This window comes from Erpetoichthys calabaricus, chromosome 7 (genome assembly GCF_900747795.2).
Source record: "Erpetoichthys calabaricus chromosome 7, fErpCal1.3, whole genome shotgun sequence".
NCBI classification, from domain to species: domain Eukaryota; kingdom Metazoa; phylum Chordata; class Cladistia; order Polypteriformes; family Polypteridae; genus Erpetoichthys; species Erpetoichthys calabaricus.
The window spans coordinates 132,461,087-132,484,797 of record NC_041400.2 but is presented as its reverse complement, the minus strand read 5'-3'; the positions used below and the strand labels follow the sequence as shown (position 1 = coordinate 132,484,797).

General features: G+C 36.8%; 1 protein-coding gene across 9 annotated transcripts in view; it reads left to right on the top strand.

Annotated features, from left to right (window-relative positions):
• psd3l (pleckstrin and Sec7 domain containing 3, like) overlaps positions 1–23,711 on the top strand; it is a 649,947-nt gene that overhangs the window by 566,303 nt on the left and 59,933 nt on the right. For all 9 annotated transcript variants that reach the window (XM_051929574.1, XM_051929571.1, XM_051929573.1 and 6 more), the window contains one exon: positions 18,226–18,419. In XM_051929574.1, coding sequence (XP_051785534.1) covers positions 18,226–18,419 — 194 coding nt within the window. The remainder of the gene's footprint in view (positions 1–18,225; positions 18,420–23,711) is intronic.

Here is a 23,711-nt window from a genome sequence, read left to right as displayed (position 1 = left end):
TTAATTTGATTTGTGTGGCAATTGCTACCTGCTGCTGCTGTTGGTGCAAGAAGATGCCCCAGAAGCACATAGGAATTAACAGTTGGGTCAGTGACATTTATGTCTACTTTAATGACAAAATAAACTACAAAATTAAAGTAGAAATTTCAAGATTAATGCCAAAATTTCCACTTAAATCACAAAGTAGACCTTTTCACTGTGTCCCTAATTTTTTTTTTCGCTGTGGCTCAACACACTTCCGTACATTCTGATGCTCTTGTGAATGTGCAAAAAAAAAAAAAAAAGACGGCACAGAAAATTGGATTTGAGACCTTTAAAATGTATTGTGTGTGATGGAACCCAGGGTGTCTGCAAGCCCCAAACATCCAAACACGATGCAAGTCCCGGGCTCATATAAAGGATGGTTTATTAAACTCACCTCCACAAAGTTACAAAAGCACAATCACAGGTTCTCTCTCTCTCTTTCTCTGTGTAATTGACCTCTCCTTTCACCACTGTACTGGCCTCATCCAGTTGAGAGTTGCTCCACATCCTCCCAGCTACAACTAACCTGGATAAGGGAGTGTGGTCCGTTTTATTAAAGACCTGTGAGTACTTCCGGTGCTGGGGCCACTGCCCGATGGAAGTACTTCTGGGTCATACAGATGTCACATTTATTAGGGAGCTCATCTCCCAGCAGTGCCCCCTTGTGGCACCAGTAGTCCCCAGCAGGGCTGTTTTGCTGGACTACATCTCCCAGCATTCCCTGCTGGTTCCCAAATGAGCGTCGATACAGAGGACTGCTGCCATCTTGTGTCCCTCCAGCATCTTTCATTACAAATAGGCTGTCCGTCCATCCCCTCCTGTCTTTACTTCCGGGTCCGGCTTCTTCCTTTTTCCAACCCATGCGACATTTATACATCTTATTACGATGGGGAATATGCAACACTTGAAAAGAAAAGCACCACAAATACATGTATGTATGTTGGCATTTTGCTTCACTACATCAAACCATTCATCAAACATTGAAGCACTCATATTGATCCTGTATGATCTGCAAAGTGGCTTGCTGTCACATGTTGATAGTAAACAGACTCTGACGTTGCATTCCAACTTAAACACACTGGGCCCCCCAATTTTCTGTTGGTACTGCAACTTATGCACATGTCACGTTAATCTCAGCGGACATGTCAAATGAACGCTGGGAATGCATAGCAGCCATGATGCACATACACGTTCTGAGCATGAAGTATAAACGGGACCTTACTGTACACCTACCCCAGCCTGTTAGATTTTTTTTTTCATTTCTACAAAGCAAACGAAGCGTATTTATGTAAAATTACTATGTTCTTAAACCAATGTATCAGACATTAATTGGTATACGTTACCTTGATAGCAAGTTGGTTTTGATGTTTGATCTCAGAACAAGCTGAGTAATTTGGAAAATGGACTCTAGATGATGGATGATGCATGAATGCACATCCGTGTTGATGTGTCCCATTGTTTTTAAGAAAAAAACATTAATACAAAGTCTGTTTTGATACTAATCTTATTGTTTGAAAGCCTCCAAGATGGACTGACAGCCCACAGCTTCATCATTAGTCTCATTAATTTCATGGCTGACCTCCTATGTAATTTTTTAATGAATTAATGATCAGGAGCATTTTCAGTTTGGTAGTGTGTATACTAAGAGAACGCTTTCATATAAGTGACTACTGAAAAACTGTGGCTGCTTCAGGATATGGCATGAGGAAGGAATGATTTTTGAAGTGTTGGTGGGCAGTGAGTTACTAGGATGGGGGTATATACTATATAGTGGTCCAATAGTGTTATATAGGCACCTTATCATGTTTTCAGCGTAATGTGATAAATTGTATCCAAATATTTACAAAGAAGATTTAGCATTAAGCCTAACATCCATGGGCTTGGAAACTTGTAGTACTATTTTAAAGTGGCCTGATAAATTTCAGTAGTATGAAAGGCGTGTTTGTTGGATCATGGAGAACTGAAAGAATAGTTGAAAATACCTAAGTGTGAGACGGGCTGTTGAGCGGCGCCATCAACATTCAACATATTGGTTAGTGGCGTTATACATTTAAGACTGGTAAATAAGATAAGATGAATAAAGTGGTTAATTAATTTTTGGCTGCTTTACTTATACTCTTAATTCAATCCCACCATTCATGTAGTCCTTGCAAAAACTGTCACCTGCTATATGCTCAATACTAAGTCCTTTTATGTTAAATTTAGCCATACAGTTTTTTCCTTTAAAATATATATCATTTGTGTGTTTTGTTGTCATTTAAAAGTAGCTGAGGTTTGTTATGACAAAAAATGTAAAAGAAAAAATATTCACAGAAGTGGGGTTGCAGCACTCTGAAGGTTTCCTGCGCAGTCATCAGTGAGCCCCACAGCGTAGGTACATTATAGCTGAAAAATATATCATGATAGAAAAAAGGTTTCTTTGCATCTGTTCCCAGTTTTAGTTAAGTCATAATCTTTGCCCTTCACTCTTACTTGTTAATCTGAGTAACTAGTAGGCTAAATTACATGCATAAAAAATTCCGGTACTAGTGTGCACAATCAGGACAGAATGAATCTGTTTATTCTGTTCACAAGCCAATCACAGAGCACATACAGTACTTGCAACAAAAAAAGCTACTAAGATGAGACTGTGAATTTTGTTTTAACATATAAATTCAATGTATTATAACTCTCATTATTGTGGTTGTTTATATGTTGCTAGGCCATGCTGAAGAAAACTGGGAAGGAGTGAGTCCTTTATTGCAGAACAGTGTCAAAGAATTGTGCTTTGGTCTGTGATGAACCTGTAAAAATGAAATTGATCTCATGCTTTAAATGTCACAAACTTAAAAAACAGGTTGCATTTAGCAAGGAAACAAGTTGAAACTGTAAAGTGGGCCTGCAGATAGCAGCCCCCACCACAGTTGGTAGCACAGAGTTTTTTGATATATCTGCAATCTGGAAGAAACACTACATTTAAAGCCATGTTATCATTTGCCTTGTGTCTAGTCGTCATTAAAATAAAGCCCCAAAAAGATAATCTTCATAAAAACGTTATTTTTAATTATATAAACTTTTTATATTTTCAAACCAAAATAAAAAGTTTGATGGTTGTTTTAAATATGGACTGTGTTATTTGCAACAGCATTTTGGGGCTGTAGTATATATATATGTATATGTATATATATATATATATGTGTATATATATATATATATATATATATATATATATATATATATACAGGAGCACATATTTAAAGAAAGGTTATCTGAAATGAAATGAAAGGGGCATACAATTTACATATCTTGTGACAGTGAAATGAAAGTATACTTTTATACAATAGTAAAAAACAAATTTAATAGTGTATTGGATAATGTTCAGTACTGTTTTCATAAGCTGCATGGTACCAGTGAATGTTGTATTCAGTTTTGTATTTTTGATATAAATGTATTTATTGGTTCTAATATCCACTCAAGTATTGTAGGTGTCAGTGTACAGCTAAAGGTACTGCTCAGTGATTTTTGCCTCAGTTATTAGTTGGACCTGCAACTGTCGAGACAAGAAAGTTTCTTTAAGCTGTGTATAGATAAAAAATCTCTGGTAGAGCCTAAATCAAATTCTGTTACACATTTCTAGATTGGAGCTAGAGAAGAATACACTGACCTGACAGGAAATCAATAGACATACTTTTATCTTTTGTATCAGCCGCCTTTGTGTGGTAAAATTTACTGCCCTAAAATCTCTCGGATCAAAATGCTGTTCTGTCCTGATTGTTGGGGAAATCATTGTTGCTTTACCAGTGCTTCAGCTAATAGTGAACTTTGTTGAGCAACAGTCTCAAGCTCATAACTCAAAAATAAGCTCATAACGTCAAAATAAAATTCTTCATGTTGCATGCTGCATTTTCAACAGATATTTCAGTTCAAGCTTACTATAGGTAAATAATATAATGAAAACATTCTTGGAGTGTTAAAGATTTGATTACATAAAATATATTAGGAAGCATGATGGTTATAAGTCATTTGTTGTTGTTGTACAATTACAGAAGAAGAAAAAAGAATAAGCAATTACCTAGAAACATCTTAATTTACAGTCATTTTTACATTTAATTACCTGTATGTTGAAAATAAGTAATGTTCATTTTTTAATTCGTAAATGCTTTTGATAATGCACTGTAAATGTTCAACTCTAATGAAAACACACATAGAATCCTTTAATGTTTTTAAGTCTAATATTATATAACCTGCATTAAAGGACACATAGCAGAATGACAGCCTATTGATGATAATTGCAATGTCAGAGGCAGTTTCATTGTGCATTAGAAATCTAGAAAATTATGACCTTCGAATGTCAGATATTTTAATGAAATGAATGTTCTGGCATTTTGTTAATGAAAGCTTGGACATAGGCTGTCATTAGTGGTTTGTCCAAAAAACAAGTCTTAATTGCCTGTGTGTGGACCAGATGTGTATCTGCCATCTCAGAACAGAAAACATGAAACATATGCCATATGTTATATAAAAAAAATAACAAAGAATACATTTATTTATTTAAAAAAGACAGGTTTGAATTACTTTTTAGTTTTGTCAAAGAGCAGAAGAGCCAGGCATCTAAGTTTCAGGTTTATTTGTTAAGAGGAGTATTATCCGTAAAATTGACAGGAAATTTGAACTCTTGGGACTCATTAAGCAAATAATAGCTCAGCTTCAATAAAAAAACATTACAGGCAGCATCTGTTTCTCCAAAACCATTTTCTTCACATTTAATGTATGAAATAGTACTGTATGTCAAGTGATTAAGAACAACTTATCTAGTAGTTGTATATACTGTATTGTATACTTGAACATACAGTACAAAGCATGCAAAAAATAAGTGGCTTACTGGTTCTCTTTTACACTGCAGTATCATATTGATGCAGCTTATTTTCATCCAAAGCATTATAGTGTTTTCCTCTCGTGCTACTAAACTTCCATTTTCTTTTCTTTCACTGTACAGTTTTTCTTAACATGTTGCTGCTACCTCCCACTCTTGGTTCGTTGTCCCCTAGCTAAGATCTTTTCCTGGGGTCAGTACATTTAAGATGCTAGAGACTACTGTGCAATCACAGATTTAAGCATCAGCTAAACATAAAATTTGACATGTGCCCGCCTGCTTGAGAATTTTTGTTGGTGTTACTGTATCATCCAGTTAGGTGAGATGTTCATGCCTTATCCAGACCTGATGTTTCTTTTTTTTCTGTTCATTGCATTCTTATTTAGGTAATCTCACTCTTTCTGATTATGGTTTTGTTATGCCAAAGATGTGGCAGAAGCAATTTTGCATCTCACAGAGGAGCGTAGTGCACAAAATCTTAGTCTGGCCTCAAGTCTAAGCCTTACTTACTACTCCGGATTGGGAATGCTACTTAATTCCGTATTTGACAGCTGTTGATTGTAAAATTTAACTTTATTCCCCATTTGCTCAACCTTACAGCCTTTGGCAGTCATGCAGAAATGCTGCTGGCAAGTCATTCCCTTTACCTATCCGTGTAGATCTGTTTTTATCCAAGAATAATACTTTATTGTGACCAATAAAACACAGCAGCATGATTCAGCCCAGTGGATGTGTAAATGAGTATGCAAAGTGGTGGGTTACACCACATAGGTTGCAGACAATACCAAAGTAACAAAAATGTGCATTCTTGTTTTTGGGTGTTTCTTCAAGATTATTATAATACAATTTGTGAGTACAGTGTAGTGCTTTGTGGCTTGCCATGGTTTTGGAATGCAGATGAAAAAATTAACTATTTCTGAAAACAAATTTGAATTCTTTCAGCTATAGTATTCCTTCAAAAAAAAGTATTGACACAACTTGCGCTCCACTTTGCAATTATGTTGACTGTAGGTGCACAGGCCAGGAAGTGTGGTAATGGTAAACCTCCTCTTGTATTCCTCCTACAAGAATACCAAATAAGATATTTTTTTTTTTTTTTGAGTCTTAATTTTATTTTTTTATACACAAAAATGAAGTTAAATGTTAAAAGAGTGGGTATGCATGCAGTATTTTTACTATCACTTTTGCATAAGAGTAATGCCAGGAAAGGAGATTCTATCCCAATCTTTTAGCTTTGTGTTTGGCATAATGTTCATTTCGGGTCAAAGATAGTCAGCGGTTCCACATGGTCTAAAAAAGTAAAAGAACATGTTTTCATTAGTTGATTACACTATTGGAGTCCCAGCAAATTAAAGAATTTGAACCAAGTAACACATAAATGCAGAAGGGTGACTCTGATTGATGCGCTGAGTAACCTCTTGAAATTTGTTGACTTGTTGGCTGATACTTAGAAATCAAAAAGAAAGAAACAGATGGAGAGAGATAAAAACCAAGGAAAGATGTCATGTTTTGCCATGTAGTTAAACTGTTTGAAAGATGTTTAAGGGGGAAGGAAAACATCGGTATGTGTAAGAAATTATTAGATTCTGACAGAAGTATATATACAGTAATCCCTCGCTATATCGCGCTTCGCCTTTCGCGGCTTCACTCCATCACGGATTTTATATGTAAGCATATTTAAATATATATCGCGGATTTTTCGCTGCTTCGCGGGTTTCTGAGGACAATGGGTCTTTTAATTTCTGGTACATGCTTCCTCAGTTGGTTTGCCCAGTTGATTTCATACAAGGGACGCTATTGGCAGATGGCTGAGAAGCTACCCAACTTACTTTTCTTTCTCTCTCTCTTGCGCTGACTATCTGTGATCCTGACGTAGGGGGTGTGAGCAGGGGGCTGTTCGCACACCTAGACGATACGGACGCTCGTCTAAAAATGCTGAAAGATTATCTTCACGTTGCTACCTTCTGTGTGCAGCTTTTAAGTATGCTACACGGTGCTTCGCATACTTAAAAGCTCAAAGGGCACGTATTGATTTTTTTATCTGTCTCTGTCTCCCTCTCTCTCTCTCTCTCTCTCTCTCTCTCTCTGCCCCTTGACGGAGGGGGTGTGAGCTGCCGCCTTCAACAGCTTTGTGCCGCGGTGCTTCGCATACTTACAAGCCAAACAGCCCTATTGATTTGTTTGCTCCTTTGAAGAGGAAGATATGTTTGCATTCTTTTAATTGTGAGACTGAACTGTCATCTCTGTCTTGTCATGGAGCACAGTTTAAACTTTTGAAAAAGAGACAAATGTTTGTTTGCAGTGTTTGAATAACGTTCCTGTCTCTCTACAACCTCCTGTGTTTCTGTGCAAATCTGTGACCCAAGCATGACAATATAAAAATAACCATATAAACATATGGTTTCTACTTCGCGGATTTTCTTATTTCGCGGGTGGCTCTGGAACGCAACCCCCGCGATGGAGGAGGGATTACTGTAACTTGAAATACAGTGTAACCTGAACTGAACTGTACTCAGTCTATTTTAATTTTATTAGTCAATAATTAATTTAATTTTATTAGTCAATAATATCCATATTACTAACCGAAGGTTGTAAACCGGATATGGACACAGGGCGCTGGGCGCATCGAGGCGCACGCGCACTGCCGCACTGCACAGAAAACACAGAAACGAGAAGGTTGTAATCCGGATGTCACACGCACTGCCACACTAAAGAACGATATTAAATTAAAGAGTGATAACAATGAGTCAGTACGTGGCGCCCAAACAACACAACCTGTGAGCCACACTTGCTCTAATCCACTGTGCCAGTGATATAGATCATATAACGGTCACAGACTCTAACCCAGCGGCTTCCCACACTCAGTGGCTGGCACACGAACACCACAACCTGTAAACTGAACTTGCTGTGCAAAACTCTGCCAGCAGTCGGTGTCAGCAAAGGCAACGGAATCACGTCTCCACAAAACGAGACCACTTTACTACAGATATGCTTATATAGTTAGATGACATGTCCCCAGACGCACCCACCCGCCATGATATGTCATCCATCCAGGTATCGGACTGAACAGAAAACTGACTGCCATTCTTGGATTTCTGATTCGCTAGCGAATCGCGGGCTTACTAGTGTTCTGCATGATAACCCAACATTACTTTATATGAAGTCATTCATAGAATACACAAAGTGCCTCACAAAAGAACAGAAGATGGATGAAAGGTGTTCAGCATAAAATTGGGTAAATGAATTGACACGTTTTTTGTTGTGTTTTTTAATGGTGACCTGGGATCAATGCAGAAATTAACGGGAGGACATTCATTGTTAATTTATTTAGCAGAAAAAGTCTAGAAAAGCTACAGTACTGTGCAAATATTGCTTTGTTTGCTGTTTTGATTGTCATAATTATCATTACTGTATTTTTTCACTGATGGTTTTACCTTTTATATACTCATCTACCCAAAAGCTTTTAAATTATATCTGCTGACTATATACTGTGCTTTAATAGTAACAGTATTACTAGCAGTAGTGTCACCTGTACATAATACAGTGAAATTCTTGCTTGCATGCCCAACCATAATGCAACACATTGCCACTTTTTGGTCCCATGATAATAAGAATGTGTTAAAATGCATAACTCTTTTAGTAGAAATGGCTGCTTTCACCAGTTTCCTTAACTTGTTGCTCGGGACAGACTTGGATATCCTAGGGATGTCTCTGGATCTGATACTGGACACTGGGCTACAGTTATTTCTTTTCATTTTGTTGCTCTTGCAACTAAAATATACATTTTCTGTAGTAAAGCAAAGACACATGTATACAACTACACTGTCTAACTACACATTCTCTTTTATATGCATGTTTTTGGGTCTAGTCCACCCATCTTCTTTTAGAAAATACTTATCATCTTGAGCAAATGTGCAGTGTACAATACACCACTTAACAGATGCTGCTGATTTACATGCAAGTGTGAAGACAGGAGAAGGCACCACAGAAATATGCCCCAGTGAATCTTCTCATTCTTAGAATAAACACATTGTCCTAAGTCTGTGTTTTTTTCTTGTTGTTTGACCAGAACTCAGAAGTTTAGGCTCCTAATGGGGCTTAGGTCCACATATAAGATTGTAAATGCTTTTTGAAGGAGCTGAACATGCTAATCTCTCCTGAAGGAACATGAGTGTTTTTCTAAAGGGGACTGAGCAAAAATTATAATGCCTCGATAGAGACTTGCACGGTTTTACAGTGATTAGTTTTACAACTTCAGGATACTGGGCTTAACCTTGAACTGCTTACTGTCTGTGTAGAGTCTGCCCACCTGGCTTCAGTGTAGAGGCAGGGTCTCAAAATTGCCCTTGGTGTTAAAGAATATGCCCTGTGATTAAATGGCTTCCCACCCAGAGTGGCTCCTGCCTTGTACCTAATCCTGCCACGATAGGCTGTTATTTTCCAGCAAAGTTGATTTAGATTCAGCATACTCAATAATGGATATATACAATGTTTAATAGAGAATTAAAAAAATAAAATTCCAGCAACTTTGATCAGGGTCCATGTAGCAGAGGAAAATAATTCATATGAAAATTAATTTGAAGGATCTGTCATGAACTTCCTTTTCTGACACAAAGAAACAAATCATCAAATTAATCAGGATTATAGAGATTATTAATTAATTTTTCATGCATGCTGGTTTCTGCTCATTAGGAATTTACAGCTTTATAGAAGTGTTTCACAGAAAAGTACACTTGAAACAAAGAGACTAAAAACAAATCAGACATTTTTGGTTTATGGACCAAAAACAAAAGTAAATAAGCAGTTCCATTAATTTTCATCTTCTGATCATTAAATTGGTTAAAACAAAAATAAGTCTGTGTGTGCCCACTCCTGGTGTATAGAATTCTCAAAGGAACTTAAAAAAAATAATTTACTAATTAGTTTAAAATTGTGAATTTCTGAACTTCCTTTTCTGACACAAAGAAACAAATAAATCATCAAATTAATCAGGATTATAGAGGTTATTAATTAATTTTTCATGCATGCTGGTTTCTGCTCATTAGGAATTTACAGCTTTATAGAAGTGTTTCACAGAAAAGTACACTTGAAACAAAGAGACTAAAAACAAATCAGACATTTTTGGTTTATGGACCAAAAACAAAAGTAAATAAGCAGTTCCATTAATTTTCATCTTCTGATCATTAAATTGGTTAAAACAAAAATAAGTCTGTGTGTGCCCACTCCTGGTGTATAGAATTCTCAAAGGAACTTAAAAAAATAATTTACTAATTAGTTTAAAATTGTGAATTTCCCCTTGGGATTAATAAAGTATCTATCTATCTATCTATCTATCTATCTATCTATCTATCTATCTATCTATCTATCTATCTATCTATCTATCTATCTATCTATCTATCTAGTTGCACAATCATTTATAAGGGTTTTGGCTCTTACTTGCTGTGTAGAATTTTATAGCAAAAGAGAAAGTTTCTTCAATCACATTAGTTGCGGCAATATTTCTATGCTGTTGACCATAATACAGGTGTAGGAAGATTGAGTGGTCATAGCCATTGCCTTATAGACGTCCTGATAAAGTATTTGAAAATATATTTATTCATCTGGCCTCACCCTCTTTAGCCACAAGATGTCCTTAAGTCCTGCGTCCTTTTAATTTAATTTAATCATAATGTAAAATATTTCATTTATTTTAATACCCAGCAGTCACAATATCAAAGTGGAAGGTATGAAATGAGATTATTGAATGAATAAGAATGATATAACAATAAGTATAAACAGAAATCAAATACTATTAACAACATATAAGTATTTTAAATCTTCGCTCTGAAAAATATGACACCTTTTATTAGCTAACTAATAAGATAACAAAAGGCAAGCTTTTTGGTTTTGTTGCCCAGTAGAACCCCAGGGATTCATGGCTCAGCCTGAGCCCAAAGTAGATGTGGTCCCAAGTGTAGAGGTCAAAAGTGTCCAACCAGGAGAAGAAATAGTACCAAACCTTCTCATAGCACAAAATTAGAGTTTATCAAGTAGATCACAGAAAAACTGAGTTTCATGTTACGAGTTTACGAGTTAAATGTCAGAAAATGATAAAACCATAATGTAGTTCATGGAATCACAGCCAAGCAAAAACTGCTTCTCTCCTAAAAGAAGAGCCCTTCTCCTCTGAAGCTTGTCAAAATGCTTGTAAAATTATCTGACGTTTAGATATCTACTGGTTACAATGTAGTAGTGTTGAACTTCTTAGCTACTACAGTAAATGAACTTATTGCTGAAACTGACAAAAGTCTGAATTGTGCATATGTGTTGTCTATAAGCTACATGGGGACGGATTTATAAAACTTGCATACGCACAAAAAAAGGTCCAAAATATGCATATGTAAATTTTCCATGCAAAAGTCGAGATTTATAAAAGGATTATTTATGGCAATTCTGACCCATGCTTATGCAACATTTTGGACGAAGTGGGAAATGACGACACCCTTGATCAAGTAGGGAAATGCAGCCAAACCAACTAATAGAAGACTTATGCACATAATAATTCATATCCACTGTTAATCTATTTCAGTGTTTCCCAACCTCGGTCCTGAGGTCCCACTGTGGCTGCAGGTTTTTGTTCCAACCAGCTTCTGTTTTTAATTGAACTCCTGGGCTAATTAAGTGATGTGTTATTTCCCAAGTTCTGTGTTTTGGGAACAATATAAAAATTAAAAAACTGAGTTTGGTAAAAAAAAAAAAATATATATATACAGTAATCCCTCGCTATATCGCGCTTCGCCTTTCGCGGCTTCACTCCATCGCGGATTTTATATGTAAGCATATTTAAATATATATCGCGGATTTTTTGCTGGTTCGCGGATTTCTGCAGACAATGGGTCTTTTAATTTCTGGTACATGCTTCCTCAGTTGGTTTGCCCAGTTGATTTCATACAAGGGACGCTATTGGCAGATGGCTGAGAAGCTACCCAACTTACTTTTCTCCCTCTCTCTCTCGCGCTGACTTTCTCTGATCCTGACGTAGGGGGATTGAGCAGGGGGGCTGTTCGCAAACCTAGACGATACGGAAGCTCGTCTATAAATGCTGAAAGATTATCTTCACGTTGCTACCTTCTGTGCAGCTGCTTCCTGAAGCGACATGCTGCACGGTGCTTCGCATACTTAAAAGCTCGAAGGGCACGTATTGATTTTTGACTGTTTGTTTTTCTCTGTCTCTCTCTCTCTCTCTCTCTCTCTCTCTCTCTCTCTCTCTCTCTCTCTCTCTCTCTCTCTCTCTCTCTGCTCCTGACGGAGGGGGTGTGAGCTGCCGCCTTCAACAGCTTTGTGCCGCGGTGCTTCGCATACTTAAAAGCCAAACGGCCCTATTGATTTGTTTGCTTTTCTCTATCTCTCTGACATCTGCTCCTGACGCGCACTCCTTTGAAGAGGAAGATATGTTTGCATTCTTTTAATTGTGAGACGGAACTGTCATCTCTGTCTTGTCATAGAGCACAGTTTAAACTTTTGAAAAAGAGACAAATGTTTGTTTGCAGTGTTTGAATAACGTTCCTGTCTCTCTACAACCTCCTGTGTTTCTGCGCAAATCTGTGACCCAAGCATGACAATATAAAAATAACCATATAAACATATGGTTTCTACTTCGTGGATTTTCTTATTTCGCGGGTGGCTCTGGAACGCAACCCCTGCGATGGAGGAGGGATTACTGTATATTAAAATACCAAGCAGTTATATTGGAATAATGTATTTTTTTCTTTTTAACAATATTTTCATCTTGATTTTCATTCTACTTTTCTAGGTGTTCTAATTGTTTAATTAATCCATTATTTACTAATTAGTGGGTCTGATGCTAAAGTACTTGCAGCCTTTGATTATTCAGTGCTGTTTGCCTAGGTGTCTGCTCTACTCATTTTAAATTGTCATTAATAAGATACAACGAAGGGGAAAAACTACACAGAGAGGGCAAAATACATAGAATGAAATTAACAAAAGAGAGTTAAGCATTTCAATCTATAGCAAAAGCACAAATATTTCTAAATGTCTTATAAATGTAAAAATCATGCTGCTGTGCTTTTCTGAATGTAGAGTTAAAGAAAAATACCAGCTAATTAAATGAGAGCAGTGCTATCAGGTGTCACTGATTAGGAATCTGGTTGGAACAAAAAACCTGCAGCCACAGTGTGCCCCCAGCACCGAGGTTAGGAAACACTGCTGTGTTTCATATCAGCTGTTACTATAATATGTGTTGACATGGCAAACATATTAAATCTCATAAGAGATGAATGTGATATGCAAATTATTTAATTTCCTTTTAAGAGGGTATATGTGCACTGGATCATTTTTTTGGTTTTTCATCAGTTTTTATAGGATGTCTGCCACTTCTCCGGGAACTGGCTGACAGGTCAGGAATATCTCATCCAAGCTTCATAGCTCCATCATGCCCGCTCTGATGGAAGCCATTAACCAGTACATGAGGCCTTACATTCAGTTCCGTATGGTGTGGGTGTACATACATAAAAAGCAATCAATTTGCCGCAATGTCCCATTTTCCTAATGTAATCAGAGCAATTAACTACGCTCATATTGCAATAAAGGCACCTAGCTGCTTCTGTTAACTGTAAGCAGTTACATTCCATTAATGTATAAGTCATTTTTGATGCCAGGATGAGACTAACAAACATCGTGGCATGGTGGTCTGGGTCAAACAGAATTCATTCATTTTGGGACAAAGTAGCTTTGGCAGACAACTTGCTGGTGCTACTGTATAAGTCGGCTGGTTTGTTGGTAAGGTAATTGGCTGAACCCTTGCTGTTTCATATGGCCTGTACTATTCATTGTAACAGCAGTCTTGTCATTACATGTACCAGGTGATTGAGTCCACTTGCTTAGGTGCTGGTGCTTTATGCCTTTTCCCAACCCCCAGAACACAGATGAGAGGCAGTATAATGCTGCATATGCACTAGTGCACTTAGTTGCAGAGCACAGTGTAGACTCCTCAAATGTGGGTGGTAGACTAAGGTTAGTGTAGTACATATATTGTTTCAGTGTGGCAAATGGGCAGGGTTTGATGCACAGTGGCCTTATGCACATTTCCAGGATGCTCCGTGGCCAATCTGTTCTGTCTCGCGGGTCTTTTAAGTGTCTTCCATGATCTTCATGTGAAGATCACGTCTCATCTCCCTAGTCATTCTCTCATAGGATTTTTTTTATAAAATACACACATATATATATATATATATATATATATATATATATATATATATATATATATATATATATATATATATATATTGTATACAAAAAAGTACTTAGTTACATAGTACTACTGATTCATCCAATTAACAAACACTACTATAACCAATGCCCAAAGTAAATAAATCTGTTTTTATTCATGATGGTGTGGAAAAATATTTTTTGTGGATAATGCCCTATAATTTTAAAATGATTTCTTAAATAAGTAATTTAGATAGTTTACCTGTTTGTTTCTGTCCCCTAAAATGTATGTTTCTGGCATTTCACTTCTGCTTTCTTTAATTACTGGGTAATTACCTGATTTGTGAAAGTGGTGACTACATTATTATATGAACGATGAAAGCATAATATTTTTAAATTTGTTTAATCTTGCTTTGGGTTACAGGAGCCCACAACCGGTCCCAAAAGCATGGACACCCTTGATGCCATGGGAACAACTTATGATGGAGTACCTCAACAAAATCCCTGTCCAGACAAGAATAATTTACAAGTAGTGACCAGACAGAGGATTTAGTCAACAAAGGGAAATATTTATAATACTGTTTCTTACTAAATAAAGGAAAATCTGAAAAAAACCTATTTTATAAAGTGTAAAGTTGTAAAAAATTATTTTATAGGGGAGTCTTTTCAAAACGTTTTTTCACAATATTACTGCTGGTGTTTATCACATTTATCAGACCAGTCTCTTGACATCTCCTTTCATCCACATTTTTTCTAAACCATTAGGTTATGGGGAAGCTGTTGTGTACCATGACTTGTTTGGATACAGTGCAATCCTGGGTCAAGCATCAGTCTCTAAACATCTGCAAAAACATGTATTTTTAAAAGTGCACTACATCCTCATAGATCAGATTAAAAAATTTTATAGACATTGATGAATATGTAAGCCTGCAAAAGTGTAATGCAACACTGCAAGACAAAGTTTTTGCCATTTTTATTACGTGGTCTGTCAGTAAATTTCTTGGGTGTACTTCTGTATTCATGATATTATTTTGTGCCCATCCCTTTCTTCAGTGAGATTTCTGCTTCTTTGTACTTTTTTTTCCCTAAATTTATAAGCACATAGCTTTCATTGTTGCACCGCTTGCCTGTGCCTGACCTACATGGATTAACTCTCCATCCTTTGTGTTTAATAGTCCCTGCAGGCTTCCTAACTGCCTTCCTCCATTTATTACAAGCTTTGCCCCCATAAGCTTTCAAGAACTACAGTGCATCCGGAAAGTAATCACAGTGCATCACTTTTTCCACATTTTGTTATGTTACAGCCTTATTCTAAAATGGATTAAATTCATTTTTTCCTCAGAATTCTACACACAACACCCCATAATGACAACGTGAAAAAAGTTTACTTGAGGTTTTTGCAAATTTATTAAAAAATAAAAAAAACTGAGAAATCACATGTACATAAGTATTCACAGCCTTTGCTCAATACTTTGTCGATTCACCTTTGGCAGCAATTACAGCCTCAAGTCTTATTGAATATGATGCCACAAGCTTGATACACCTATCCTTGGCCAGTTTCGCCCATTCCCCTTTGCAGCACCTCTGAAGCTCCATTAGGTTGGATGGGAAGCGTCGGTGCACAGCCATTTTAAGATCTCTCCAGAGATGTTCAATCGGATTCAAGTCTGGGCTCTGGCTGAGCCACTCAAGGACATTCAAAGAGTTGTCCTGAAGCCACTCCTTTGATATCTTGGCTGTGTGCTTAGGGTCGTTGTCCTGCTGAAAGATGAACCGTCGCCCCAGTTTGAGGTGAAGAGCGCTCTGGAGCAGGTTTTCATCCAGGATGTCTCTGTACATTGCTGCAGTCATCTTTCCCTTTATCCTGACTAGTCTCCCAGTTCCTGCCACTGAAAAACATCCCCACAGCATGATGATGCCACCACCATGCTTCACTGTAGGGATGGTATTGGCCTGGTGATGAGCAGTGTCTGGTTTCCTCCAAACGTGACGCCTGGCATTCACACCAAAGAGTTCAATCTTTGCCTCATCAGACCAGAGAATTTTCTTTCTCATGGTCTGAGAGTCCTTCAGGTGCCTTTTGGCAAACTCCAGGTGGGCTGCCATGTGCCTTTTACTAAGGAGTGGCTTCCATCTGGCCACTCTACCATACAGGCCTGATTGGTGGATTGCTGCAGAGATGGTTGTCCTTCTGGAAGGTTCTCCTCTCTCCACAGAGGACCTCTGGAGCTCTGACAGAGTGACCATCGGGTTCTTGGTCACCCTTCCTGACTAAGGCCCTTCTCCCCCGATCGCTCAGTTTAGATGGCTGGCTAGCTCTAGGAAGAGTCCTGGTGGTTTCGAACTTCTTCCACTTACGGATGATGGAGGCCACTGTGCTCATTGGGACATTCAAAGCAGCAGAAATTTTTCTGTAACCTTCCCCAGATTTGTGCCTCGAGACAATCCTGTCTCGGAGGTCTACAGACAATTCCTTTGACTTCATGCTTGGTTTGTGCTCTGACATGAACTGTCAACTGTCGGACCTTATATAGACAGGTGTGTGCCTTTCCAAATCATGTCCAATCAACTGAATTTACCACAGGTGGACTCCAATTAATCTGCAGAAACATCTCAAGGATGATCAGGGGAAACAGGATGCACCTGAGCTCAATTTTGAGCTTCATGGCAAAGGCTGTGAATACTTATGTACATGTGCTTTCTCAATTTTTTTATTTTTAATAAATTTGCAAAAATCTCAAGTAAACTTTTTTTACGTTGTCATTATGGGATGTTGTGTGTAGAATTCTGAGGAAAAAAATTAATTTAATCCATTTTGGAATAAGGCTGTAACATAACAAAATGTGGAAAAAGTGATGCGCTGTGAATACTTTCCAGATGCACTGTATGTAATGGCACTTGCCATACCTCTCAAACATTTTTTGGCCACCATAAGGTCAGTTTGTGTTAAGAGCTAGATTTGTAAGCAAGAATGTGTCACATAGAAAATTAGTAATCTATTTATTTACTGTATATGTTAATGAATGTGAATTAATCAATTTGAGGTTTTCTGCTGTTAGTGTGTGCATTATATTTCATTAGAAATTAAGGGTTGATATAGAATAGTGAAGACTTGTTTTAATGTAAATAAAACCTTCAAGGAAATGCACCTACACTTTTTAAGTATTTTTCTGAATTGAAATATTTCTATAAAATAGCTGATAACTGAATTTCAATTACTTTTGTGCTTCTTGGTTTTGCTTATAATCTAATGAGTAGATATGTTTAAATGATCCAGCCTTACTTTATTCCTACACTGCTAAATATTGTTATGTACACCCCAGCCATCTTAAGGATGAGACGTAAAAGCAGAGGTTAGTCTGTTAAAAGAGCATCTTGCACTTGTCTCTGAGGCACATGCAGTAGTTATGGCGACCGCATTCTCTAGTTACTAAGAGACAAACAGGCAGTTCCACAGGGATCTGGCTTACTAAAAACACTTGTCTGTCAGCCCAGCAAATTGTGTGACTGCTCTGCTTTAACAGGGCAAGTTACTTATACAGTAAATGCACCTTTGCTTTTTATGTAATGCTAGTTTTATTAATATTTAAAATACATATTTCAGTTTGTATATACATTATACTGAGTTTGTCTGGTAAAAATATTGTTTTTTTTCCCCCAAAGCCTATTACAGCATGTATGAGTAAAATCATGTCAAGGTTATAATATTATAAGACCAAGCCAATGATCCTTCAGCTATTCTCTTAAATGTTTCCATGTTATTTTATTCTAAACCTCCCAAGCTGTTAAACTTGCATATAAACATTTAAAAATAGATGCCTCTGCACTTTCAAAATTAGCAATTTTGATTGGTTTTAGGAAGAGAATATAGTAAACTGTATAATAATATAGTGAGAAAATTTCTTCTGAATTTTATTCTTTAATGATTGTGCAGTATCGTATAATAACTGCTGTGCTCATTTTAAAGAATACTGTTATATTTAATACATTTGTTTTACTAAACTGTTGCTGAGTATTTATTCTAATGTGAGATTCTGTTATAGTATCAATCATAATAAATGTAGAATTTACTATAACTGTTCACAAGGGACATTGTTTTGTGTTCTAGTGAAATTACTATTTGATTTGTTTTTATATTTTAGAGATGAAGATGAGCTGAAGAAATCTTTGTCAGAGCTTGCTGAAAACAAATCTGATAATGCACACATGAAAACCATCAATAGAATCGGCAGTGGCAGTAACCCCTTTATTGACATCACCTATGATCCAAATGCTGCAGTATACAAAACAGGCTTTCTTACTCGGAAAATTCATGCAGACATGGATGGGAAGAAAAGTAAGTTGTTAAATATGAAGTTTTTTTTCTTGCATACGCATATGCTTTAAGAACATGTTGCAAAATTTATCATTTTAAAATTCTTAGAAATACTGTATATAATTTGGCTTGGTTGAAAGCTGAAACATGCAAGATCACAAAAAAAGCTTATTTTTTCCTTTCAGCAATGCACTCAACGATGGTAAAAAGCAGGTGATATGCAAATGTATAAATAAAAGCTGACCTTTCATCTGTGCCATCCTTTATTATTTAATTGCTATACTGTCACAGTGGCATCATTGATAAATTATCTCTACATAATCTATATCCAAAGTGTCAAACTTGAGTCACTGGACCTTTTTGAAGCAGTCTACTTCATCGATACTTAAAACATATTGTGCATGACCCATGATGACTGTTACTTTTCTTGCAGTTTCACCTGCATTTCATACATTGGTTGTATCTGTATTTAATTCTGAGTCTGGCACTTAAATGTGCCTGTGCCTGTTCTGTTTATCTGGACATCATAGCTTCTAATATGTACTTAAAACAGAGGCAGGGTACTTGTAATGTCCCAGAAAGAAAAAGAGAAAGGAGAAATTGGCACACCACAGTGCATAAAAACATCTTAAGTGATTTAGCTTGATGCCAAAGAAATGACAGTGTCAGGAATGAGATGGTAGTTCAACGTCACACATACCACTGTACTGACTTGTTAAAGCTGCACAGGTGTCAGTGCTTGTCGCCACTGCCCCACACAATTATTTTTTCTTCTAACTTGATTTTTCTACAAGGATGGAAAACAAGTTTGGATTTTCATTTGTGTTAAATGTGATAGCAGTCCGTTTTTGGCCAACTCTAAAAGTGGTCTGTATGATGCATCACTAGCCCATTTTCACCCTGTTTTTTAATGTGGTGAAATGTCATCTGATTGTTATGCATGTTAATTTAAGAATAAGCGGGTATACTTTGCATCAGCAAAGAAAATTTTGATTTTGTCTTGACTGTCGCTCTCACCTGGCTTTATGCTCTGATGTAATTTTTTCACTCAGTGCTGATTTTGGTCCAGTAACTGCTGGTAGTTTTCCTAACTTGCTGTAATGTCCAAAGAAAGAAAAGCTGACAAAGAGGGATGACAGCTGCAAAGGTTTCAAGAGGCAGAATATATAATTAGGATGAACATTGAGGTACCTGTGTGTCTTGTTTGTAAAGGAAATGTGGTGGTACTTATTTGTTGATATATTCTGACTTGTATTGGATATATCAAGTGTTATTTGTGACCCTCAATAAAACTGAGTTTGAAACACCTACTATAAACATATAACAACCTCCTATTCAGGTCATCAAAGAAATTTGTTCCCCTTTACCTTTTGGAAAAGAATATGCCCTATAGTCTTGGAGATACTTTGTTTCTCTTATGTGTCCAGATGTGTTTTTGTACAGGGGTGAACTGAATGCACAGCACATTGCAATCCTGTTGTGGTCTTGGTACCACTTTATATAGTTTCAGTGTAAACCTACAGTATACATCTCTCTATTATAAAAGGAAATCCTGGGATGAGACTTTCTCAGAGATAATTTCAACTTTCAGTGTAAACCTACAGTATACATCTTGAAGAAAAACAAGAATACATCAGGTTTCATCATTGTATTTGTTCACATTTTGCTCTGTCTGCCTTGTACACCATTCTTGTGTTTAAAATTCTACAGATAACCATAGCAGTGTGCTGTCTGCATACTTTTAAAAAGTGTCTCCAGTGAACATGACCCTACAATCAAATTCAGACCTGATTGCCTTTATTTGTCTCATCTGATCTGCATTCCAGACCTCACACTGCAGCACACAAACAGGGTACAATCTGCTGACCTAAGGCATCATCCTTGGCGGACAAGAGCTAAGAGCACTGTTCTTGAAAGCAATGTTGGTGGAAGCTGCATCATCTCACCACTTTAAGCTATATTATATTACATTTGCAACTAATGCAGTTCATTTTGAGAGGCACATTTTGTACACAGAGAGCTTAAAGTGATAAATGTTTGAATACTGCCACCAGCTACCCAAATTTTGCCTTGAATTAGCTTTTATCTGAGACTTAATGCCTGTTATTCCTGATCAACAAGTCCACCAGTTAACATGAACTGGTAGAGGCCTTGACCGTCTGATTAGTTGCTGACATCTTAAAGAAAATTTAGTACCGATTTTTGATCCTAAAATTTCTGTAATTTACAATTAAAATCTGTTCATTTTTGTTCCTTGTCAGTGATTAAGGGCAGCAACCAAACATATGCATATTTCTCACATTGGCTAGTAAAAGAAATAAACTATCAAAAGGTTGTAAAGTAACTTACTGTGTTACAAAGTTAAATTACTAAATACTTAGAGTGTCAAAATATTTACACACCCATCAATACTCTTGCCAGGTAACAATCTGTTAATTACAAATATATTTGGTACATACATATTTTCCATAATAAGAACTGATAAAAATAGTAAATCACACACCAAGCAAAGAAACAAAATTAACATTATCAAAAATTCTTTTGCATCCCTTATTCGAAATACTGGAGACAAAGTAGTATTTTGTTTTTTTGGATATTTTCGGATTTTGGCAGCATCAGCAGAATACCTGTATCAGGATTTTTTTTAACAAATGTGTCTCTAAACATGGAGATTTAAAGGAAAAATGTGTTAGCTTTTGGGGAAATAAGCATCTCATAAAAATCTCATAATAATTCAATGGCATCTATAATTCTTTAAGTCTGAAAGCAGCTATTGGTTCCATCCAAATAAGGTAACTCTCCTGAACTTGCATTAGATCTTACTTTGTCATCATGATGCGGTCTTCTAAAGCTGAACTAACTAATTGTAGGACTTACGAGAGAAGGGTTCATTTAATCTAAACTCAGATCAAACCATGTAACTCCAAAAATATGAATTTTCTAGGAAAGCATTTTTGTATAGATGGGTCATTGCCAATAAAATATCATATTTTTGATAGGAAATTTTCTAAACTGTTTCTAATGGCATTTATACTGTAAGGGATCTTGCTGTTGTGAAATGCTAATTACAGTCTTTGAATTGACAAGCTTTTGATAAATTAAACCACACTCTTTACTTTTTTAATACCGTGAACAACATTGAGAGAACACCTACGGTAAAGGATGCAATTAACCTTAAGACTGATAAAACCTTTTCGTGCCTCTCATCAATTTGCAGCTTCACTTTTGTTATTCCTAATTATCCCTTTCCACCTCTGAATCACTAAACACTATGTGCTGTTTCTAATTCCTGAAGTCTCATTTCCTAGTAGCTTATAATTGTTAACAGTCACGTTGAAGGTTAATGTTTCACTTTTAATGATGAGTGAGAGTAACTGATTGTTTTAGTTTAGATACACAACACCATATGTACTAAGTAAAATAAATCTGAATGTCTTGTCTGGACCCCTTTTTGTATCCTTACAATGTAACTTTGTTTTATACTCAAAACAACGATAAGAGAAGCTGGAAAAATTTCAATCAAGGTTAACACAGTGAACTTGGCAGTGCCTCTCCACAACAGAGGGCATTCCCCGCAGGCAGTCAGTGCTCAGTAGAAATCAGTGATGTATTTTTTTCTCAGATTCACACACACGGATTCTCAGCAGCTAGTTTTCAGCACAGGGTGCGACTTCCTGAAAGTCTGGCAAGATGAGTGCAACCAAAAAGTGGCAAGCTAAAATATGACTGAGTGCCTCTTAAAGGTTTTATTTATGAAGAGAGCCTGGAGGTCCAAAAATTTCTGGTGCTCTGCCACTTTGTTTCCAGTCATAACTTAAACCACAATTTAAATCTCTAGAGACTTTTGTCGTACATGCAGATGGGACCTGTGAAGCTAAATCAGCAAAAGTTAAAGCTGCTTTTGCAGGAGGTGCATTATCAGTGTTTGCCAGTCTGGATAGAAGCTTTGTGCTTCACTACTCAATCTTTCTATGCAAGCCAGGCAAAATATTTACTAGTTTGGTCATGAAATAAAATTTTAAACTGTGAAGTTATTTAAATCCTCTGAAGCAATACTGTTGTAGAGCCTCTCAGGAGAGTGGACACCAGAGCACAAAATACCATAAATAAAGCAGATATCAAAGAAACATCAACTCATTATTCAGTAGGAAATTAATAACTATCAATAATTTTAAGTCTGTTCCTAGATATGTGAGTGCTTTCCAGCATGACCGTTTCACTCCCTCTTGCTTAAGCCTACAGTCTTTTCAAGCCACTCTTCCTCCTTCCTAATGAAAACTTATGACTGTTTCCCACTTTTTAGTTTGAAACACTGCGGTAGGCTGGTGCCCTGCCCGGGGTTTGTTTCCTGCCTTGCGCCCTGTGTTGGCTGGGATTGGCTCCAGTAGAACCCCGTGACCCTGTAGTTAGGATATAGCAGGTTGGATAATGGATGGATGGATAGTTTGAAACAGCCATTTGCACCTCTCTATATCAGATTCCTTTTAGTGTCGGGCTGCCCAAAAACTCTTGTTGGCTATCAGCAGATATCAGTGCTTTCTGATTAACTCAGTAGATATCACATCTCGTATCTCTTTACAAAGTTTGACATCCCAGTTTCACTACTGTTCACATCAGCACATGATAAAGCAAACTGGTTAAAAGAAAATGTACTAAAGCTTCACAAATCCCAGACTAAGTTTTCTTTGAGCCATCTGCTTCACTTATGTGCCGATTTTAATACATACTGTAAAAATCAGTCTCAAATTTGTCTCCTCTTTTAATAAATGTATAGGAATTAGTTGACAGTTACATCTCACCATCCAGTTAATTTCCTCTGCCGTATTAATTTGTAAGAGCAATGCATCAGTTTCTGGCAGCCATCTGTTTTGGTTACATTCATGTGTTAGTATATACACAAATTCTCTTCCTTCATGCATCACATTTCACTTTCACTCCCATATTGCTTAATTGAAAGGAGATGATCACCTATTACAGAATGCCATCCACTTCGTTTAGTTTTCTGTGCTAATGAACACATTGCAGCTGCTGGGTAGCCACAGCACACCATGCATTTTACTAACACTTAAACTCATTTATTAAAACATGGGAAGTGTGCTGCAGCTGAAGTGTGGTGTGCACATCACTACCAATCTTGTTCTAGTACAAGTACAGGTGGTTAGATATGCTTCTATTTTATTAATCACTGAAACATGTGGAGTGGACAGCTAGTGGAAATTGATCTTGGAGGTGTTCTGTTAAATAAAGTACATTGATTCAGGTTGGCTGAGAAATCTAAAAATGGCACTTTCCAAAATGTTCTGTATCTCAATA